This window comes from Lytechinus variegatus, chromosome 4, assembly GCF_018143015.1.
Source record: "Lytechinus variegatus isolate NC3 chromosome 4, Lvar_3.0, whole genome shotgun sequence".
In the NCBI taxonomy this organism is placed as follows: Eukaryota; Metazoa; Echinodermata; class Echinoidea; order Temnopleuroida; family Toxopneustidae; genus Lytechinus; species Lytechinus variegatus.
The window spans coordinates 65,365,938-65,387,801 of NC_054743.1; the positions used below are offsets into that span (position 1 = coordinate 65,365,938).

Genomic DNA, 21,864 nt, shown 5'->3' on the forward strand with positions numbered 1-21,864 from the left:
AAATTGTGGGGAAAGTCTAGACATCTGTTGGCGTGTTTATGAATCATCATACGCATTTGCTAAAGATTAAAATGTTTTACTTACCTTGATTAGCATTACTTTACTATATAAAGGAATATCATCGATTCCCATACCTGAGCTTAGAACTACACTGTCGCTCATAAATTGGGATAGGACTATATTTTTATTGGGTTATGTTTTTTTGTGGCCCAGCCACATTTTCTCCCGCTTTAATTTCTAGAACTAGTCACGATATCGAATTTCGGTACCCTCACTAAACACGTTAACTCGCCATTCCCGGGTAGTAAGTAGAATTTTTAAAAAGTTTGTCAACCTCTGCAATGCCCATTTTTTAACGCCCCCCCCCCCCCATTTTGGTTCATTTTTTGTTAACCCGACTGATCAAGGCCCCTTAGTCCTACTCCCATGAAATGCATCTAACGTATAGGATTGTTTCATCTAAAACTTATACAGTATATCTTTTTCAAAATGGAAAAATTTTGCTCACTTTTGCTCGAAATTCAGGTTTTATTGAACTTGTCAATTTCCTTGAGAAACATGACAATTTGCATAGCAAATATAAATGCATAAAATTAATATAATTATATACGTTATTCATCATCATCATCATCATAACTATTTATTTACATCAGCATTTTCCCTTAAAACGGGTTCATTTTCTCAAACCATGACCAACACCTCTCTCTCTCTCGATCATCCACATCATTCAGAACAACTGCATCATTTTCCTATTCTTCACTACATAATGTCAATGGACTATTGAAATCTTTCCTAATTTTGTATCATTAATTTCACAATCTTTATTCTTTCAATTTATGTGCTTTTTATTCTGATTATATCCTTTCATCCCTCACATTTGAATACCATAAGGCATTCCAACACACTTCAACCCACTTTCACACTAGAGAAATAATAAGAAAATCATCAATGTGAAATGTAAGGTAATGTGCTATTTATAAATGATAACATTATCCACATTCGTCCATCTCTAGTAGGTCCATCGGTGCTGTCCCTTAATAAGGTAACAGCATGGGATGCTGAAGCAGTCGGTGGATCGAACTTTGTAGGGTCCATGCGCATTGGGTTACAGGAATATAGATTGAAGAGTTTTATTTTTGCTCCGTGATGTACGGAGGATTACAAAACACAGTAGACAGTGGCAGATCCAGGGAGAGGGGGCAATTCAGGTCAGTGCCCCGCCCCTTGAGAGTCATAGTCAATATTTGTAATGTAGATATGCCGTTCATACACAAGTGTCACCCCCCCCCCCCCACTTTGAGAGGCACTAAAATTATGTCCATACACAAGTGAGAACCCATTTTCCCTTGGGAAAATGTGCCCTCCCCTTTTTGAAAATCCCGAATCTGCCCCGTGACAGCAAATATATTGAAAATGCCCATCAAACGACATAAAACAGCTGAAATATCTTTGTCAAAAATTAGTGGACCGGAATTGCAGTTTCGTTTTAAGTTTCGGAGCTTACGAAAAATAAAAAAAAACATGTCGTTTGTCCAAAATCAAAAACTAAACCTGCTGTTTTGAGTCACCAATTTCCGACAAAAACCTCTTGATTGTTCTTCGTCACGAATGGCATTTGACAAAGAATTGTCTCTGTCCTCGAATCGTCCGTACGTCGCTTTGCAAAAACTCCCTAATACCTGTTGTATCCCCTCCGGCATCTGATCGTCATGAAAATTATAACGGAGCCCTTTCCATGCTGTGAAGTTCCTTCTCGGCCTTTTGCGTTTTTCTGGAGTGAGAATCGTGACAAAAATCATTTTACGTGTTTGATAATAACGAAGATAATGATGAGAAAATAAAAAAAATAAAACATCAAACGATAGAAGAAGGTAACCATGATAGTGTTAATGATGGTTGTAATAATTGTTGTACATGTATTACGTTTACTACTATTACGTTTACTACTATTACTACTACTTCTACTACTATACTTCTACTATTACTATAAATACAACAACACCAACTTCTATTACTACTTCTGCACTACTACTACTACTACTACCACTACTACTGCATACTACTACTACTACTACTTCTACTATTGCTACTACTTCTAATGCTACTACTACTTCTACTAATTCTACTACTACTACTATACTGCAACTGCAACTACCACAACAACTTCTACGACATCTAGTACTACTACTACTACATTTGTTACTAATTCTTACTACTACTACTACTACTACTACTACTACTACTACTACTACTACTGCTGCTGCTGCTGCTGCTACTACTACTTCTATTACTAATTCTTACTACTACTTCCACTGCTGCTACTACTACTACTGCTGCTGCTGCTACTACTACTACTACTTTTACTACTACTACTACTACTACTACTACTACTACTACTACTACTATTCCTAATACTATTACTACTACTTCTAATAGTAATGACAGAATAACAAGGTTATGATGCTGACGATGATGATGATGGTATATGAAGATGATAATGTTGCCGATGAGTAACAATAACCGCTCTTACAGTCTGCTGCTTTGCAAAGATGACGAAGGGTACTTCCAGCATTGGAAAGCGCCATAACAAGACCCACAACTTCTGTAGGAGGTGCGGGCATCGTAGCTGGCACATCCAGAAGTGTTCCTGTGCAGCCTGTTCATACCCGTGTAAGACCATTAGGAAATACAACTGGAGTGTGAAAGCTAAGCGCAGAAAGGCTACTGGCTCTGGACGCACCAGGCATCTCAGGGCAGTCAACAGGAGATTCCACAATGGATTCCGTGAAGGCACTAAAGCCAAACCCAGAGCCCGAGGAGCAGCTTCATCTTAGGATCTCACTTGGCCCACTACCGGTTATCACCAAGAACAGCAAGCAGTAGACAATATCTCTTTCAAAAAAATGCAAAAGACTCTTCAAAGAACTATTCCCTTCGTAAGATGTGAATAAATCCTCACAGAATCACCCCCCCCCCACAAACAAGAGTAACAATAACCGATAATGTTATAATAATACTGTTAATTAAAATGGTAATAGTAATAATAAAGAATAACAATTATAAAATAAAAAAAATGCTAGGAAAAATTACTAGTAAATGGTTACGTTAACCTACATTCCGAAAGTTTCTCCGTCCTCCAGCGTCTCTGGGAGCTTCTTGCCTCGGGTTTCGGGGAGAATGAAGCACAATCCCGCCGTTATTAAAGCAGCTATGGTCTGAAGAACGAGTGGACCCGGTGCCCAAACATCGTAGAGGATGAGAAGCAGAGGGGTTGCTATAGCAATGATGCGGGATGCCATGGAACATATTCCGATACCAACACTCCTGCGTAATGAGAAAATGAAATAATTGCAGAGCAGTTGTTACTTAGGCCATATAGGATACCTTATCTTGTTTATGAAACTAAAACTCGAATGAATTAAACCTCAGTCCTTAGGACAACCCCCTCCCCCTCTAGATAAAAAAATACTTTGAGCGGCCGATCGGGGAACATGAGGAATCCCCCCCCCCTTCCTCATGTTGGCAAAGCTTATAGTTAACAGAAAACAAGCGTACAATTACATTATCTTTCTTTGTCACTTAAAAGGGGTGGGAGTGGAACCTTGAACTATAACGTCTATCGAGACCCCGAGCATTTGCTGAGTGTTGGAATTAGATGTTGTTGTTGTTGTGTTTTGCTGCTGCTTGGATGAATATTTCTGTTCCCAAGCTACCCTCCTTCAAGGCTCCCGTCCAGAAACGTAACCCCCCTCACTCACCTTGTAGGAGTTGGTAGGATTTCAAGGACAATGACACAACCAATCGCAAAGGACCCGGCGATACCGAACTTTCCGATCTTGCCGACCGTTGATTTGGCCACCCCAGTTGCTGTACGATTAAAGAGAAACAAATTCATAAATGCAGAGATGAATCTAGAGCGCGGTGCACCAAGAGCTGCAATCAATCGCATATCCAAATATCAATAACAACGTAAAAATCACCTTCCCGCACTAAGGCAGTTAGCGCGCACTGCACGTCGCCTTCCCGCAGAAGGACCGTTAACGTGCAGTGAATAGTGCGCGCGAACGGCCTTTGTGCGGGAAGGCGACGCGCACAGAGATGTATATTATTATGGCGACGCGCAGTGCGCGCTAGTTCGGCCTTTGTACGGGAAGTCAATGTGCCTAAGATCAACATCGTAGTAACAATGGTTAACACTCGCATACCAGTCCTGATGAAGGGGATGGCAGAGTGCCCCCCATCTTCCCGTCAGAATCTGATGATCCCTTTTTTCTTGTTTTATCTCTAGTTGATGTTGGTGTCAAGAATTCATGGCGGGCAACAGACCTGATACGACATCATTATCTCATAGCGCCCACCCTCAGAGGACATAGGAATACGCGTTAAACGGAGATGTCAGTGCCCATGGTGAGTGACAAAAAGATAACATTCAGAAACGCTTTCTGAAAAAGACGAGAGAAACACGTCTGTTTACTATCGTCTGTTTCAGAAAATGATTTTGACTGAAGAAAAGCGTCACTTTTTATTTCATTGTTGAGAGCTATGCTCCGTGATTTTAAATTTTGTTTATTGCATTCTACTATTACCAATCGTGATTTTTTATTCTTTAGATGCCAAGTAGACTGAATTTTCAATTCATGTATAATTGTATTATTGTGTGCTTACGGACGAATATGGCAATAAAACTTGCCACGCCTGCAATGACGAAGCAGGCTATGATACTGTACAGACGACCAATCCATTCTATCGCTCGGACACAAAGACTGACAGAAACGATCTCTACGGCCCCGGAGATAACAAAACTCAGATAGATATTGACTCCAAAGGACCCGGTACTCAGATGCAAGCCATAGAATATGAGGTTGTTGGTTAACCTAAAAAAAAAAAAAAAAAAAAAAAAAATATATATATATATATATATATAGCGCCATCAGCATGGCAGAGAGTGAACAGACAACCGGGGAAGGGTGAAGGAGATAAGGGAGGGAGGGGGCTACGCAATATCATTACATTACTTTCAAAATGGACCCTTTATTCTAATCACTCTTCAATCTCATAGTACCCTCTCTAACAACCTGCATACAATATCCTGTTTTCATTTTCATTAAAATGGAAAATGTGCCCTGCCCCCAATCTTTGCAATTTAGATACTCTTTAAAGGAAGAATGCATGTTTTAAACTTAATACTTTGGTAAATGTATGAAAAAGAATGGTACTGTCCCTAATATTTTGAGAACATTCTTTTGAGGTAGGGTTAACACTCATCACGTTTAAAATCGTACGACTTACCAAATAACAATCAAAACGAGCGTCCTTTTTCGCAGGACTGGTGTCCGGAAAAGATCAAGTAGAGTTGGATCACGTTTCTTTTCAGCTTGGGTTTCCTAAGATTATTGGGAAAAATTAATTATAATAATAACAATAGTTACAATAGTAATAAGACATATTTGCCTAAGGTAGCTATTTCGGCTCTTATGAACTGTTCTCCAAGAGGGCCCTGCATAACATAACGTTGTTATTACCCTCCGACATTCTTTAACGTCAAGCACTCGACAAGAAGGCAGGACGTCCCATTTGAAGTCTTTGACACGGCTCGGGAGGAATCGAACCCATGACCTTCCGTCTTGAGGCGGACGCTCTACCACTAAGCCATAATGTCCGGATGATGATTATCCTCACCATCTGCATCGTAATTGATATGAATTAATGTGAGCTTTTCTTGTGCTGACAATCATGTTCATACTTGTTCTCTACTTATGATTGTCAAATAAAGGATTTTAAAAGTGGGTGGGGGCGCTGAGAGGATATCTGAAAATAGGGGAGGGGCGCAAATTACATTTTAAAATATGAATATAGCTATACTAGTGTGTAAATTATATTCACTCGGTGATTCTAATATATATATAGCTCGAAATACATTTTTTGCTTTTCTACTTCATAGCAGAAGGGTTAGAGTAACCTTCTTCAATTTGGATCTTGTTGAAAATGACCAGTGCTCATGGCAAGTCGCTTGTAGTTTCTGGTCAGAAAATGTATACGTGGTCATGGTGTTTCATACCCATTTAAATATACATACCCCTGAATTATAAAAGTCGTGTTTGTAGAAGAAGCCATCCGGGAGATTGACTTTGTTGAATCTGGCAACCTTTCTTACGGTAGCTTCCGCCTCTTTGTACCGACCTTTGGAGATCTGCCACCTTACCGATTCAGGGATAAACCTAATTACAGAACGGGGTAAATGTGGTACACTAACACACTGAATACACACTAAAACACACTAACACACGTATTGAAAATGCCTATCAAATGACAAAGAACAACCGAGAGGTCTTTGTCGGAAGTTGGTGAACCGGAACCGGAACAGCAGTTTTGTCCTAAGTTTTGGAGCTGACAAACAATTGCGAATGTGTCGTTGCCAGGGTCCAACTCAGCTGGGTTTTGTTTTATTAACCAATTTTCGACAAATACTTATTGTTGTCTTTGTCATGATGATCATAGTTTTAGTGTAAATTTTCTCTGTTTGGAAATCTTCCGACCATCGCTGAGCAAAAAACTCCACATTACAAGCGTGCCTCGATAATTTATACGAAATTGTAAAAATCAACGTAATAAATAAGTCAAAAATAGTTTGTAGGTAAGATCGTATTTCAAATTAATTTCCTCATCACGTTTTCTCAATGTAAACCTATGGTTTTATGGCAACAAATAAAAAGGTGTAAATTCTGGTTATAATAGCAACCTTTATGGAAGTCTAAAGGCTCAAAATAAAAAAAATAAAAAGTTGCTAAATGAGCACTTCTATGAGCTCGTATTGCGACTGCACTTCATGTGCTGATTTTCAGTACTTTGGTATTCTTAGTAACTTATTAAAGTGTTATGATGTATAATATATACCCTAGTAAGATATAAATTATTTATTCGATTAAGCAATTGAATAAAAAAAAGACTAAAGAATATGAAAAGCTAATAGAATTTTATGGTCATGGTTGTAATTGAAGTAAGTTAAAGTTGATTTAAAGGGATAGTCCGGGCTGAAAATATCTATATCTAAATATATAGAGTAAAGTTCAGAAAGCAAAATGCTGAAAATTTCATCAAAATTAGATAACAAATAACAAAGTTATTGAATTTTTAATTTTGGCAATATTTTGTGAAAACAGTTATATGCACATCATTCTGGATATTCATTAGATTGGCTGATGATGTCACATCCCCGCTTTCATCATTTTTCTTATGCTATTACACGAAATCACAATTGTTTATTTTTCCATACATTTGTAATTGATGTGTCTCCATTATAATAGAATAAGTTGCGGCAATAAATAACTTATGCACTAAATCAGTTGGCAATCCAATTGCTTTAGTTCTTGGTAGAATTTTTTTAGATAAACTTAATTTGATATAATGAAATACAAAAGAACAAGTGGGGATATGACATCATCAGCCTACCTAATGAATATTCATGAAGACATGCCTAGAACTGTTTCACCGGAAAAATTCAAATTTTTTAAAATAAAAAAACTTCGTTATTTGTTATCCGATTTTGATCAAATTTTCAGCATTTTGCTCTGTAAATCTTACTCTATTTATTGAGATATGAATATCTCCAGCTTGGACCATCCCTTTAAGGGTTCTTATGTGCTTATTACCAAAACCGAATATAATGCCTGAACCTTTATTTATGAATATATACACACTTTTGTTTTGTGTATATCCGCGATGTAAACAATGCTTATTTTGTAATAGATGATAGAATATGTGTTTTTTCTCAGCTATGTACGGAGGAATCCAGAACAAAGTAAATATGTCAAATGGCCGTCATGACAAAGAACACCTAACAGGGCAAAGAAGACTTTGTCGAAATTTGGTGAATCAAAACAGCAGATTAGTCCTTCATTATTGGCAGACAACTGGCAAACGACATTTGTCATTTTTTGTCAGCTCTCAAACTTATGGCAAAACTGATGTTCTAGTTCACCAATTTTCAACAGAGACCTCACAACTGTTCTTTGCAATTGTTTTTACAGGCAGTTTGATACGCTTACTCTGTTGTGAAATCCTCCGCACGTGGCAGCTGAGACGAAAGGGCATCAAAACTATACTCACGGGTAAAAGAAGAAGAACAGAGCGAATGTCAGATTGACCGATAGTAGAAGATAGCGCCAATTTCTGATAAAATAGGCGTAGATCGTGAGTAGCAGATATCCAAAGGAAAATGACACGGAGATGAAGATTCCCACAAAGGCACGTTTCGATGGGCCGACAAACTCAGTTCCTGTGGAAACAGAATTGAAGAGATTCGGTCTGGTTTCACGAAATCGTTAGCAGTACACCACAATCAATGGCAAGTAGTATGATCAATGAATTTTACCAAGTTATAACTCGAATCCAGATTCCGGAATTTAATTGTTTTGTCAATGGTAATCTTGCTTTGATACCTCAATTCTAGAGCACTTTTTCATCCATTGTATTGTATTTACCCATGTGCATCAGAATAATATATACTTTTTTTTACTTTACGAATTCCGGTGCAAAATGAAAATGTAGAGGGTGCAAAATTACCATACATGTATGTGCACCCTGAAAGAAGATGTAATTTTGCGCCCTCGATGGCCATTGTTTTGTGCGAATTAACGTGCAAAAGTAATACTCTGCGTCCTTTAAATAGAAACGAAGGCATCTTCCGACGTAAAGTTGCTCAAAGTTGTTCTTTGACGAAATCATCAGTAACCAGCTTTCAAATTCGAACTAGAGATTAGGGAGAGGGGTACGGCCATACAAGGTAGATACCATACTCTTAAAAGAAAACACGTGAGAGGTATGGTATACACGCGTGAGGTCCCTCTAATACGTTGAGAATGTTATGTCTACTTGAAGAAATCTTAACGGTATGATGGAGACATGAATAGTGTAGTAGTCTGCGACATCTTGACTCACCCCCTCCAAGCCCGTAGGATTTGACCCTGACCACGTCAGGTTCGTGGTGTATTGGTTCTGACTCTCGCCCTGTAATCAGAGGGTCATGTATTCGAATCACACTGCGGACTGGTGTCCTTTGGCAAGGAGTCAATCCACGCTTTGCCACTCTCCACCCAGGTGCTAAAAAATGTATACCGGTAGGATGTGAAATTCATTGTTTAGTATTGTTTGTGCCTCATTTGCGACTGGCTGGAATACTACGTATAGTACGGTCGGGTTTGCAGCGGCACCTCGTTATTTATAATTTACCCCCATCTAGCCCATGGACATAATTTACTATGATAGTAGTCTAGGTAACAATGCTAACGGACTAGGACTGTTTTAAATGTAACAGGTGTAAGAATTATTCTGTCAGAGCAAAATAATGTGCATTATTAATTTTGTTTACAAGATTATCATTTGGATCCTTGTTATTTGAGAAACCATCCCCATTATGAAAAAAAACAATACCGGTCAACATAACTGGTTAATAGTAGCAATCATTAGTATTTTTTTGTTATCCACAACTTAATGGCCTGTCACTTGTTGGAGCTCAAGCGATCATTTGATTCGAATCCATCACACCATTTTATAATAATACCACTTACCTATCACCGTAGATATCAGAAGCATCCCAAAGCATCCGACAGCCGAGAGCGCCCTCAGGGTAACAAGAGTGATGTAGTTCGGAGAAAATGCAGCACAGACACCAAACAATACAACGATGATGTTTGAAATGATTAACGATATTTTCCTTCCATATCTAACAGAAAAACAGTGAGATATTTTAATAAAGTTTAAAACGCTGCTTAAACGCGTCGGGCAGATATAAAACGGAGAACGGGGCCCTAAAAGGATTTGACAGTGAAAAAAAATAATTGAAATAAGATAAAATATACTAGTAGTAGAATTAAAAAGTCGTCATTAAAATTATTGGACACACCATTTATATATTTACACTTATAATATGTATATTTACACTTATATGAAATTTGCATTCATAGATTGTGTTTACTTTTATGAACGTGTTTTTTGTATACATGTTTATTTAGAGATCGGAATATATATTAGAACAAATATGCATATACTTATGCCATCATAGCATTCCCATATCACAGAATCATGAGTGCAATATATTGGATATATTCCCAATTTGTCTACTGCCAATTCGTCTAATTGCCAACTCGCCTACTATCATTTGGTCTACCATTAGTTCGTCCACTATCCACATGTTTAAATTGCTATTTCGTCTAATAACCAGTTGGTTCAATAGCTATTGAGTCCACATGCCATTTGGTCTAATGGACTAAGTGTTAATTGGGCGAAATGAATGAAAAGAAAATTGGTATTAGACCAACTGGTTATGTGACAAAATGGTCACAGAAGAACTGGTGATTAGACGACGGGATGATTTGACCAAACGGTTATTGGACCAAATATTTTTTAGACGAAATGTTGATCGACGGAATGGCATTAGACTAAATGAAGGTAGACCACGTGATGGGTAGACGAGTTGACAGTGAATATATATATATATATATATATATATATATATATATATATATACATATTCTTGTCAGGAAAAAGAATGGAAAGTACAATGGCTACGACGGTAGTAACCGTGACCTATTTTAATTCATTGTTGTTTGCTCCTTAGAGACAATTACGCCTCCCTCATTAAATACAGATCCGCCCCCTGTGTATACTGATTACCTGTCTGCAATTGCACCAAGTATAACAGAACCAATGAAGACCCCAACGAAGAAGATTGATTGTGACAAATTGACCAGGTATTTCCGGTCACAAACCAGGTCAAACTGAAAACAAAGGAGACAATGATCATCTTGATTGAGAAAACGTATATCCTATATAATCTTCACAACCTTCTCATTCAAACTTCCAAAATATTCGAAGGGGTATGCTTCATGATGTTCAAAGAGTCCCTCACTTAGATAGTTACATAGGCATTTGTCAAAATGAATTAATGTGTCTTTTAATATACATTTAAACATAAGCCCTAAAGTACATTTTTCAGATGCGTTTCCTTCACACCGTTTCTCAAACCGGCTTTTTTTAAGAAAACTGCATTTTTACAGTGAAACCGTGCCAATCTTCACGATTATTCACCGGTAATTTTCAAGGCAGGCCGAGTATTACGATTGAAATACAGGAACCCCACCCACAAAAGAGAAGATGATGAATGAATCAATTTATGAACATAATTTGCACCACTTAAACACGGCCCGAGGGTCTGTAGTGAGAAGGAATATGAAATAAAAAAAAAAGAACGCATTTAGGGGTTTGGCTTATATATGATTTATATCTAAGTTGAACATTTTTTTTTAATCGGGAATGAGACAAAAAGACAGATTGAAGAGGAGAGAGAAGTAACAGGAGGGTAAGATAGCACTGCCCTGGAAAATGGGGGGGGGGGGTGGGGGTGCTGCGTGTGTAATTTTCTGCCTATAGGGCACTATATAGTAGGGCTATTCTGGAAGGCATGAATGTAGAAATGTTTCCAAAATGACCTTCATTTTGTATTATACTCCTCTTATTTTTTGCCTGTCAATTTCCTGTAAAATCGTTATTATTAGGGCCCTGTAGAAATGGGGAGTGCTTAAAGCACCTTTCACATACAATTGACGTACGGACAGTTTACGACCGCCTGCAACAGTTTTTTTCCTTGTTGTTGCATGATCGATCTCTTGGTGTCTTGCGAGCACTTGCAGTCGTTGTAGACGATCGCACGAACTCGAGGTGGTCGTGAGACTACGGATCGCATCTGAACTTTGAACACAGTCAAAATCCAAACGCGATCAAATACATGTACGATCGATTCACTCGGATCAGGTCGTACCATCGGTCGGGCGATCATCGTGTGAATGTTGTTCAAAGTCGTACGACTTGATGCGAGAGGTGGCACAACATAAGTAGTCGCATTTAGTCGACTGGAGGTCGTACAACACTTGCACATGTGCTATAGCGACCTACGGAGACCAGTCTTGTGACTTTGTGCGATAATATAGGCCATAAGACTGTTGCGAGACCGATGGCAACACTGCTTACAGCATTGCACTGCCGTTGCATTCGCATGTATGCGACCTTTTCTCAGAGTTACAAAATAGAAGTTAAGAATAAATAAGAGATGGCCGAAAATATAAGAAGAAAAAAATAACATAAACTGCGCGAAATTCAAAGGGTAAGATAAGTGTATATTTTTGTCTTTTAAAACATAAATCAAACTTTTTCGAAATCAAACCTAGAGGAAATAAAATAAAGGGCATTTCTCCCTCAACAAATAGGCCCGCATACTGAATTCGGGTATAAATTAAACTTTTCTAAGTTTGTGGTTTAATTAAGGATAACTAATTGTTCCATAAATCATAAATACCGTGGAGCGTTGTGGCCCAGTGGATTAGTCTTCGGACTTTGAAAAAGAGGGTCGTGGGTTCAAATCCCAGCCATGGCGTTATTTCCTTCAGCAAGAAATTCGTCCACGTTGTGCTGCACTCGACCCAGGTGGGGTAAGTGGGTACCTGGCAGGAATTTATTCCTTGAAATGCCACCACGCTGTAAAAGGCTGCGGGGCTACAGCCAGGGTAATAATATCCAATGGAGCGCATAGGGACGCATTTGGCAGTGATATGCGCTACATGTATATAAGCATGTTGGTATTATTATAAATCTGTAATGTGCAGGTTTAATTTATTAGCTCATTCAAACAAAAGGATATGTACATACGCTCATACATTCGCGCACCTAGCTCATTGCAGATTGACAGACAGCCCATTGGATATGTTGGAAGCCCCAAGCTATGGCTGCTATATTACATTGCTCTGAGTTCGAATTGGTCTGTACCTCACATTAATCACACGAGCACTCGCACTTGTTTCATTCAAACGTACGAGCATTCGCATTGTCACGTCGACTCTCACGACTATACAATCAGTAGTGCAACTATTGAGACTGATATCAAACCACTCGCAATCCCTCGTGCAACACTCGCATGTGATCGCACGAAAACAATACGAGCATATGCGACTTACTGTTGCAACTGTGTTGACTGGTTGTTTTTGTTGTACGACAGCTGTTGCGACCGTCAAAGCCTCTGCGCGATCTTATGAGATGAATAGCTATTGATGCCTGTTGCAGCCTGTCGCGCGACTAAAAGGTTGCAAATGGTCGTACGTCAATTGTGAAAGAGGCTTTAAAGGGAGAAAAAAAAGAAAACAATAAAATAAAAAAAAAATGAAGAAAATTATGTCAAGGACAAGCTCAATTTCATGGGGCTTCACCCTACCGTCTGGGTAAATGTGTATGTTGATAGCGCCATGTCATGTATCCATCCTTGATCACATGTAATGAGGTCATAAATATTCTCACTCTGATTGGTGCCTTCCTTAAAGTACGTCATCGCATCCGCAAACGATACCTGCGATACATCGTACTTGCGACACTGATCGTACAAAATGGTATCGTCGTCTGCTACTATATGGGGAATGCTAAGATGCTTCTTGTAGTACGCACAATCGCTCTCATTCATTCCAATTCCAGTGCAGTTTGCGTCATCCCATTCTAGTACCTATCAGGAGGGGAAAACGTGGAATGTTATTTCTGTTCTGTTTTCCCTCGACCTATTGACCGAAATTGTTATGAACTCAACCCTGGTGATCACGTGAATGGGTGCCCGGTAGGATCGCTTCCTATACAGCACGAATGAGTGCTGGAAGCGAAAGTTTAGCTAAAGGCTTGGTCCCACTGCACTTACGGATGCAGAAAGGATGAAAAACGGAAAAGAATCTTGCCATCCGTTGGAAAACGCTATGTTATGTTAAACTAACACTGAAAGAACATACAGGCCATTATACTGTCAACGAAATATTACAGAGAACATACCAGTCATAAAAATCACGGAGCTACGTGCATAAATTCCCTCTTAAATGAAAACATACATCATTATTAGGCAATCAACCATAACCTTTCTGAGTACACTAAAAGTGGGTAAGAAATATATGACTATGGCTAATTAAAAAATAATTCTGGCTTGCTACGAAAAAGAAGTAAAAAAAGGGATAGTCGCTTGTTGAGACACCCAGCCACATGAGTGTATGATGAAAGACAAAACTAAACGAAAGGCCCTGTGAGTTTACGGTAGTAGTAGTATTCAAAATTTAGAACTGAGTAGGGGACACCTATTCATAATTATCTTTAAATTCACATTGTATGATAAAGACGAATATTGTTACGGACCCAGAGTTTTGAATTTCATGACATTAATATAAGCTTAGTTTATTCACCCTCCATAGATATCTTGGTTTCCCCCAATTGGAAGTGAACATGCAGTATGTTATTACCGGGGGAGGTGGGGAGACTCAAATAAAATGGGAATGACCAAAGAGCCAAATGCTATTTCCTTCTTATACCCCCATCTCACTAAATGGCGATTCCGCTGCGATCGTCAAAAATCGACAAAGCGTGGTATATCGTAGCTTGAACGTGGCTTGATCTTTCCAATCTTCTCCGTCGTACCTTGATCTTTTCTGAAGCGGCAAGGATCGCCACCATCTTCCTGGTCGCCACAAAATTTTGAACATGTTCAAAACTTACGTAGCGAGATCGCGGAGGTGCTAAAGCGCATCATAATCGAGTCAAGAGCGTATTACAAACGACACATTCGTAGCTGTAACGAAGCTCTAACGCACAAAGCGTGGGAGAAGCGCATTAAAAGCGGCACCGATCGCCCGTGATTTTCAGGCCCGTTCCCAAGACAATTCTGCTACGCTGCTTCCGTTTACGAGGCGACTGCCTTGCGCTCGACACGCTTCACACCGTTTCCACCACGACGCTTTCCCTTTGGGTGGCATGTGGCACACGTTCTCAGCCCGCTGCAGGCATTCGCGTTGCGCTTTTGCTGCGCCGCTGATGACTGGCCAGCGAGTGAGCAGCGACCGTCTGCGCTGCTATGAAACAACGTGCCGATGGTAGCGGATTATCACATTTTCAACAGATTACGAGGCGACACCACGACGTTTTCAAATATACTTCCCAGAAAAAGGACCAAAAAGTATGGAAGCTTAAAAGTGCCACCGAGATGTTGAAATAATTATCTCGGGAAGTCGACATCTTGATAGCAAAAGATAAGATGACGAGATCCCAGATCTCATCATGTCGACATCTTTTAGAAGAGATGATGAGATGACAAGATCCCGGATCTCATCATGTCAACATCTTTTAGAAGAGATGATGAGATGACAAGATCCCAGATCTCATCATGTCAACATCTTCTGGAAGAGATGATGAGATGACAAGATCCCGGATTTCATCATGTTGACATCTTTTAGAAGAGATGTTGAGATGACACGATCCCGGATCTCATCATGTCAACATCTTTTAGAAGAGATGTTGAGATGACAAGATCCCGGATCTCATCATGTCAACATCTTTTAGAAGAGATGATGAGATGACAAGATCCCGGATCTCATCATGTCGACATCTTGTAGAAGAGATATGGAAGCTTAAAAGTGCCACCGAGATGTTGAGATAATTATCTCGGGAAGTCGACATCTTGATAGCAAAAGATAAGATGACGAGATCCCAGATCTCATCATGTTGACATCTTTTAGAAGAGATGATGAGATGACAAGATCCCGAATCTCATCATGTCAACATCTTTTAGAAGAGATGATGAGATGACAAGATCCCGGATCTCATCATGTCAACATCTTTTAGAAGAGATGATGAGATGACAAGATCCCAGATCTCATCATGTCAACATCTTCTGGAAGAGATGATGAGATGACAAGATCCCGGATCTCATCATGTCAACATCTTTTAGAAGAGATGTTGAGATGACAAGATCCCGGATCTCATCATGTCAACATCTTTTAGAAGAGATGATGAGATGACAAGATCCCGGATCTCGTCATGTCGTCATCTTTTAGAAGAGATGATGAGATGACAAGATCCAGGATCTCATCATGTCAACATCTTGTAGAAGAGATGATCAGATGACAAGATCTTCGATCCATGATCATGTCATCTAATCATCTCTTCTTAAAGATGTAGACATGACGAGATCCAAGATCTTGTCATCTCATCATCTCTTCTACAAGATGTCAACATGATGAGTTCCAGGATCTTGTCATCTCATCATCTCTTCTAAAAGATGTCAACATGATGAGATCCGGGATCTTGTCATCTCAACATCTCTTCTAAAAGATGTTGACATGATGAGATCCGGGATCTTGTCATCTCATCATTTCTTCTAAGAGATGTCGACATGATGAGATCCAGGATCTCGTCATCTTATCTTTTGCTATCAAGATGTCGACTTCCCGAGATAATTATCTCAACATCTCGGTGGCACTTTTAAGCTTCCATAAAAAAGGGAAGCTGCCCTATCTGTTATGCCGGCGGTCCAAGAGGAAGCGAACAAGAGGTTATGGTGGTGGTAGAGGAGGAGGAGGAAAAGGAGGAGGTATAGTAGGAAGATAAAAATCTAACTGCTGAGCCAGCTTGAAAGAGAGAAAAAAAGACGCTCGCATGTCTTGATGACGAAATGGGTTACCTCCGCAAAAATATATAAATTGAATATGTTTTAAAAATAGAATGAATTCTTACAGTGACAGTAAACAATATTAAAATTTTAATGATTCGATCACTGATGTATTGATTGGGAAAGCACACTTTATGGGGATTCTGGCATTGTCCCCCCCCCCCCCTTATGAGTGCTCTCACATCAGTAGACTACTTCTTGAAAGCAAATTTGAAAGGAATTTACCTAACAATTTTGAGTGACAAACTTTTGTGGAAAAAATAAACAAAATATAAAACATTTTTATGCTCTTTTATGAAATTCTGGATGCATCCCTCATATTAACTATTAGGCTCATCGACATCTTTTGAGTGAAATTGTAATATATATTGTATATTATAACTTAAGTGACAGCCAGGATCGGACCCAGTATCTTTTGGGCCTCCTCCTACTGTCCTCGTATCAGGTCCTCGTATTCAACTTCTAATTGAAGTTGTTGTATAATGCTAAGATGTATAAGTCCAACCAAATTCTGGACATCCATCTTGGTCGGAGGTTGGCAATCGACTGAAAAATGTCTCATGTGCCGCGATCAATATGCCGATTGCTTGAAATCGTTTCAAGAGCCCATCATGAACGTAACACAATCGTTCCATTCGTAGTACCACCGTACCGAGGTCCTAATTAGCGTATGGGCCTCGTTGTACGGTCGCTTTGATCGCAGAAGCAGCCCATCACATCTGCCTCAAATCGCGGCAAGAGAGTGGCAGCGTCGTACTACCAGCGTATTACCATCGCCTTCAGCGCAGGTCCGTCGCAGTGAAGTTGTAGTGCAATCGCCTCGCAGGCTAAAAATAGAATTCGATGACGATTCTGCTACGCTTTGCGGGATTTTAATCAGATCGCCATGGTTGCCTTGGTCGCCATCCTAGTGAGATGGGGGCCTTAACAAGTTCATGTACCAGCATCGTTTACACTTCCCATATGGATCATTCATACCATGGTCACATTTGTTCTACGGCGAGTCGAAAACAGCCGTATTAACATTTTTGTACCAGCTACATATAGGTGGTTTGAATAAAAATGAATAAAATGGCTGTTTTCGACTCGCCGTACGGCCGCCGTAGAGCAAATGTGACCAAGGTCTTAGTTGTCCCATCTCTTTCATGTATTCTACTCTTTTGTCCACTCCATTAGGATTATCCTCTGTTTTCAACTGCATTCTTACTAGGCTTTCTGTTCCCAGGGGATTGCAACTGGACCCATCCTTCCTTGCACCAACTGCTGCAATTCGTAATCTGGTAATCTCTGGGCGAACAGGTGGGGGACTAATATGATGATGGTCACATGTTTAACCTTTTATATACACTAGTGTGCAAGACGGATTTTCAGTGAGTCTTTTTAAACTGATCGAGAGAACATCACAACTTGTGCTACATTTTTATCAGTCATGCTACTCTGGAGAATAAAGTCGAACATCTGAACCTCAATTTTTAAGGAGTAGATGCCTGGTTACATTTATACACACACACACACACACATATATATATATATATATATATATATATATTAAAACTGGAGTTTTGAACTCCTCGGTTTTCAATCGGTTTTAAATTTTTAAATTCATTTGAAAGAATTGTATTTCTCAAGCATATTAGAAGAAAAAAACTAAGTTTGTTTTCGCCGTCTTATTTGAAGAAAGAGGATCACTAAATATATCTTTATTTCAAAACAAAAAATCAATAGTTCTGTCTTTGTTAAGTGGTGCTTGTATCACTGATATGTCTTGAAAGTTATTTCGGTTATAATTAACAGTCTGTGAAAAACAAAACGTGTAGTTGACAACATACTCAATCTAACCGGAGTCCGGCAATACTGCAGTGATAACGTTTACATTTCCTATGATAATGGGAACGCGGACCATTACTTCAAACAAACAGTTGAATTTTGAACAATGACAATTTTACAATGCCCACCAAAAATTGTGGAGTTAGACTGGTGTAGATAGATGACCATAAGAGCCATTAAATTCTGGTGTTAACCTGACATTGTGATTTCAACACCCATGGGTGTAATACCTCTGGTTCTTTGGTGGTATATGGGTGTAATTTTAAACCGTCAGATCTTTAGCACCGCATGTTTTTAACAGGTCAGGTTTATTAACACCTTATGGTTTTTTAACACCGCACTTTTTCAGTGTTTTCAGTGTTGTGCTATGACTCTACCTACCTTACACCAATGATCCGCTGTCCTGCCAAGAACACCATCGCGAGCACAATTGAAGCTGGCGGAAACCAAAATAGAAAAACCAACGCATAGGTAATTTTCTGGTAGGTTCCAAACTCGCCCAAAGTTAGAAGAATATCATCAAAATTCATGATGCCAATTATAAACGTGTACCAGACCAGTCAAACTTTGTGTTTGTGTTATAAAGAACAAAACTTCAGCAACGCATATAGTCGCACTAAAACGGTCACAATCGTGGCGCATGCGCATGCAATAAATTTAGGAAGTATCTAATGCCAGCTTTTAAACTTTTAAGAGCAAGGATTAGTACTGAAACGAACAAGTTATTTACTCCATTGATTCAAAGTATTGTATCAATAACTCTCCGCTAAGGGGATTAACTGTAAAAGACTGTAAAAAATAATGATTAGGTCTATTGTTTCAACTACAGCTTTATTTTCTTTTTGTTTTTTAGTTTTGGACCACTGATAATATCAAATCAAATCAAGTTCGTGACACATGGTCAATGACACACATGAACTTGTGATAAACTTTTGTCCTTTTTGTATGTTCACTTATAGCCATATAAACCGAATGCATATAGGTTTATTAGTATGTCATTAATATGACATACATGCTCGATCAAAGTCATTTACCCTGGAATTATTGATCTCACAAATATTGACAGCTAAATTTATACATGTTAATACCCACCAAAAGGAAGCTCTAATGTTTGTAGTTTCACATATTATGACAGGGACCGTTCTACAAGATGCGTACAACCCCTGTGGTTGTTCTGGCGTAAATATTGGGGGCTTGGGGCTGGAACCCTCCCCCAAATTTTTAACGAGGTATTGGTCGTGGAACTCGACACCACTGCGAAAAAAATCCTTGCCAAATTCCCATTAAAAAATACTGTGCCGGCAGATGTAATATATAAAATGTTCATTCATAATTATTCCAGTCTTCTCGAAAAAAAGACGTATTTTTCTCGAATCTATCGTAGTAGATTTTGGGTTAACAATTGAGACCTTTCGTTTTCTGTGACGTGCCATGTGGACGTACGAGATTAAGGAATTTTGGGAGCACTGCGCATGCGCGAAGTAATCTGTGACGAGCCTTCTCGTCCACTGACCAAATCTGTGACTCGTATTTGAGGGTTTTGACGTTCGGTGTCATAGTGCTCGAACGAGCGCTCGTTCGTACATGATGACGTCATCCCAGCTTGGAAAAAATGAATGAAGCCGCATCAACACTCGAGTTTCGTTGATTCAGCAGGGCTGGTAAACTGCAAATTACTGCTTGTTACCAGCTTTTCCATTACATTTAGTGTGTCCTGTTTTCAGACACTACATATATCCGATAGGTAATTGATGTTTTATTTCCAAACAACCGTGTTTTTCGGCTTTTTGCGCAAGAGTGCAAATGTTGCACCCACAGTCGCCCCACTGGTTCGTAGCGTGATGCTACGCCTGATTCTCCGTCCAAGCATCAGCCCACGGCCCGCTCGCTATCACGCTGGTATATGCTGTGGAGTGGTACGGGTATGTCGACTTAAATCGAAACTGTTTTCATCAATGTACGAACGTGATACTGAACGAGCGGTGTCACCACTTCCGGTGAACTAGGAATACGTTGCAGTCGCAGACAATCGAAATCTCTCTAATATGTTTAGAGTTCAACAGACAACAACCTCAGAACTAAACTTGAACTTGAGCATCGGGGAGAGGCTGTGGCTGGGGGAGGGAATGGGGGTCGTTATACCTTTCCAAACTGGAATGGTTGCTTCCATATCGACCGCCAGATGATATACGCGTATGCGGTCTGGGGACACTAACACGGGGCAAGAGTAACAGAGGCTCCCATTGCTAGCAGAAACAAGCTACAAGGATGAGCTTTTAATAATGAGCATGCGCATTTCATTGATCATCATGCTGTTTGAGTACAAGCAAAAGTTTCGTGCAGCTTCCTAGAGCCAAATAACTGTTTTGAGGGGTAAGAAAGTAATACCTCACATTACACAATGTTTGTCTTCTGGAAAAATATGTAAATGAGCAATAGCTGTCATGTCATTGTTTAGAAAGTTTATTCCGAGTCCTTAATTTGACTAACATTTCAACGACGAAATACCCATGTTAAGCATGACCATGGGAAGCGGGGGTGCCGGGGGTGCTGCGTGTATTACTCTCCATTGACAGCACCCGGCACCTTTGCCCCTTTTTTTTGCTTGTCAAAGTTCTCGGGAACAAAATGACCTTCATTTTTTAGTGATTTTTTTTTTTTTTTTTTGGGGGGGGGTAAATTGTTGCTTGTCAAATTTACATCAGCACCCCCAGTTGAAATATGGTTCCCATGCAGGGCCCTGCCCAACCTCTGTGTAGTTTCCCCCTTCATCTCTAATCCTATATCATAGGGAGGGCACAACCTTGCTATATAGGCACCATCAGCTCACGTCAGATTCTGAGCTCAAGAACCAGTGACTAAATAGATATTTCGTTATTCGGATCGAATACTTTCACAGAATGTTCTCGATGGCATAATTCTAGTCCTGTTGCAGAAAGAGCTGCGTTTAAAAACGACTAAAAATAAAATTCAAGTCACTTACCACGCATCCCTTTGGTTTAAAGTATTTTTTTAGTTACGTTTGATTGCAAGTCTTTCTGCAACGGGCCCCCTGAAACCGAAGGGGTCACGTGCTTCGATTCTCGACTCGCTTTGCAACGCAGACGGACTTTACGACGGTATATTGATTTTGGAAGAGTCTTTTGGGCCCGTCGTAAAACAATGTCCTGCAATGCAAGTTGTGCATGTTGTGTGACATGAGAATTTCTTTTGTTCGTTTCGCATCTGCAACGGAAACAATCTGCGATTCGTGCGCAAAATTCTAGTTGATACTATGGTAACAGCGATATATCCGATTTAGGACGAGTTTCCTTAGCCACATTTGGTTCCTCCAAGAGCCCGAGAGGCCGCCCGGGGGGGGGGGGGCACTTCCATTGACGAGTGGATTCCAGGCGCGAGTGGGCACGTACGTTTAACGTTCTTTGTCGCATTGCCAATGGGAGGATCTACAGTCAGTGATTGCAATATACAAATACTCATAGCTTTCTCATTATTTGTCTGATTTTTATCAAATTTTCTTTGAT

The 21,864-nt window shown here is 39.6% G+C and overlaps 1 protein-coding gene and 1 long non-coding RNA gene across 2 annotated transcripts; one reads left to right on the plus strand and one right to left on the minus strand.

The window, feature by feature from the left end:
* Window positions 1–3,110: 3,110 nt before the first annotated feature.
* Window positions 3,111–18,870, minus strand: LOC121413163 (organic cation transporter-like protein). Its single transcript, XM_041605924.1, is given in 11 exon segments — window positions 3,111–3,324; window positions 3,759–3,867; window positions 4,666–4,874; window positions 5,290–5,384; window positions 6,077–6,218; window positions 8,107–8,275; window positions 9,567–9,721; window positions 10,672–10,775; window positions 13,259–13,540; window positions 18,722–18,741; window positions 18,744–18,870. Coding segments are annotated over 11 exon segments (1,626 nt in total).
* LOC121412798 lies at window positions 14,552–16,474 on the plus strand. The gene is made up of 2 exons (XR_005969676.1): window positions 14,552–15,022; window positions 16,346–16,474. It is a non-coding gene; the product is annotated as an uncharacterized LOC121412798 (long non-coding RNA).
* Window positions 18,871–21,864: the final 2,994 nt, after the last annotated feature.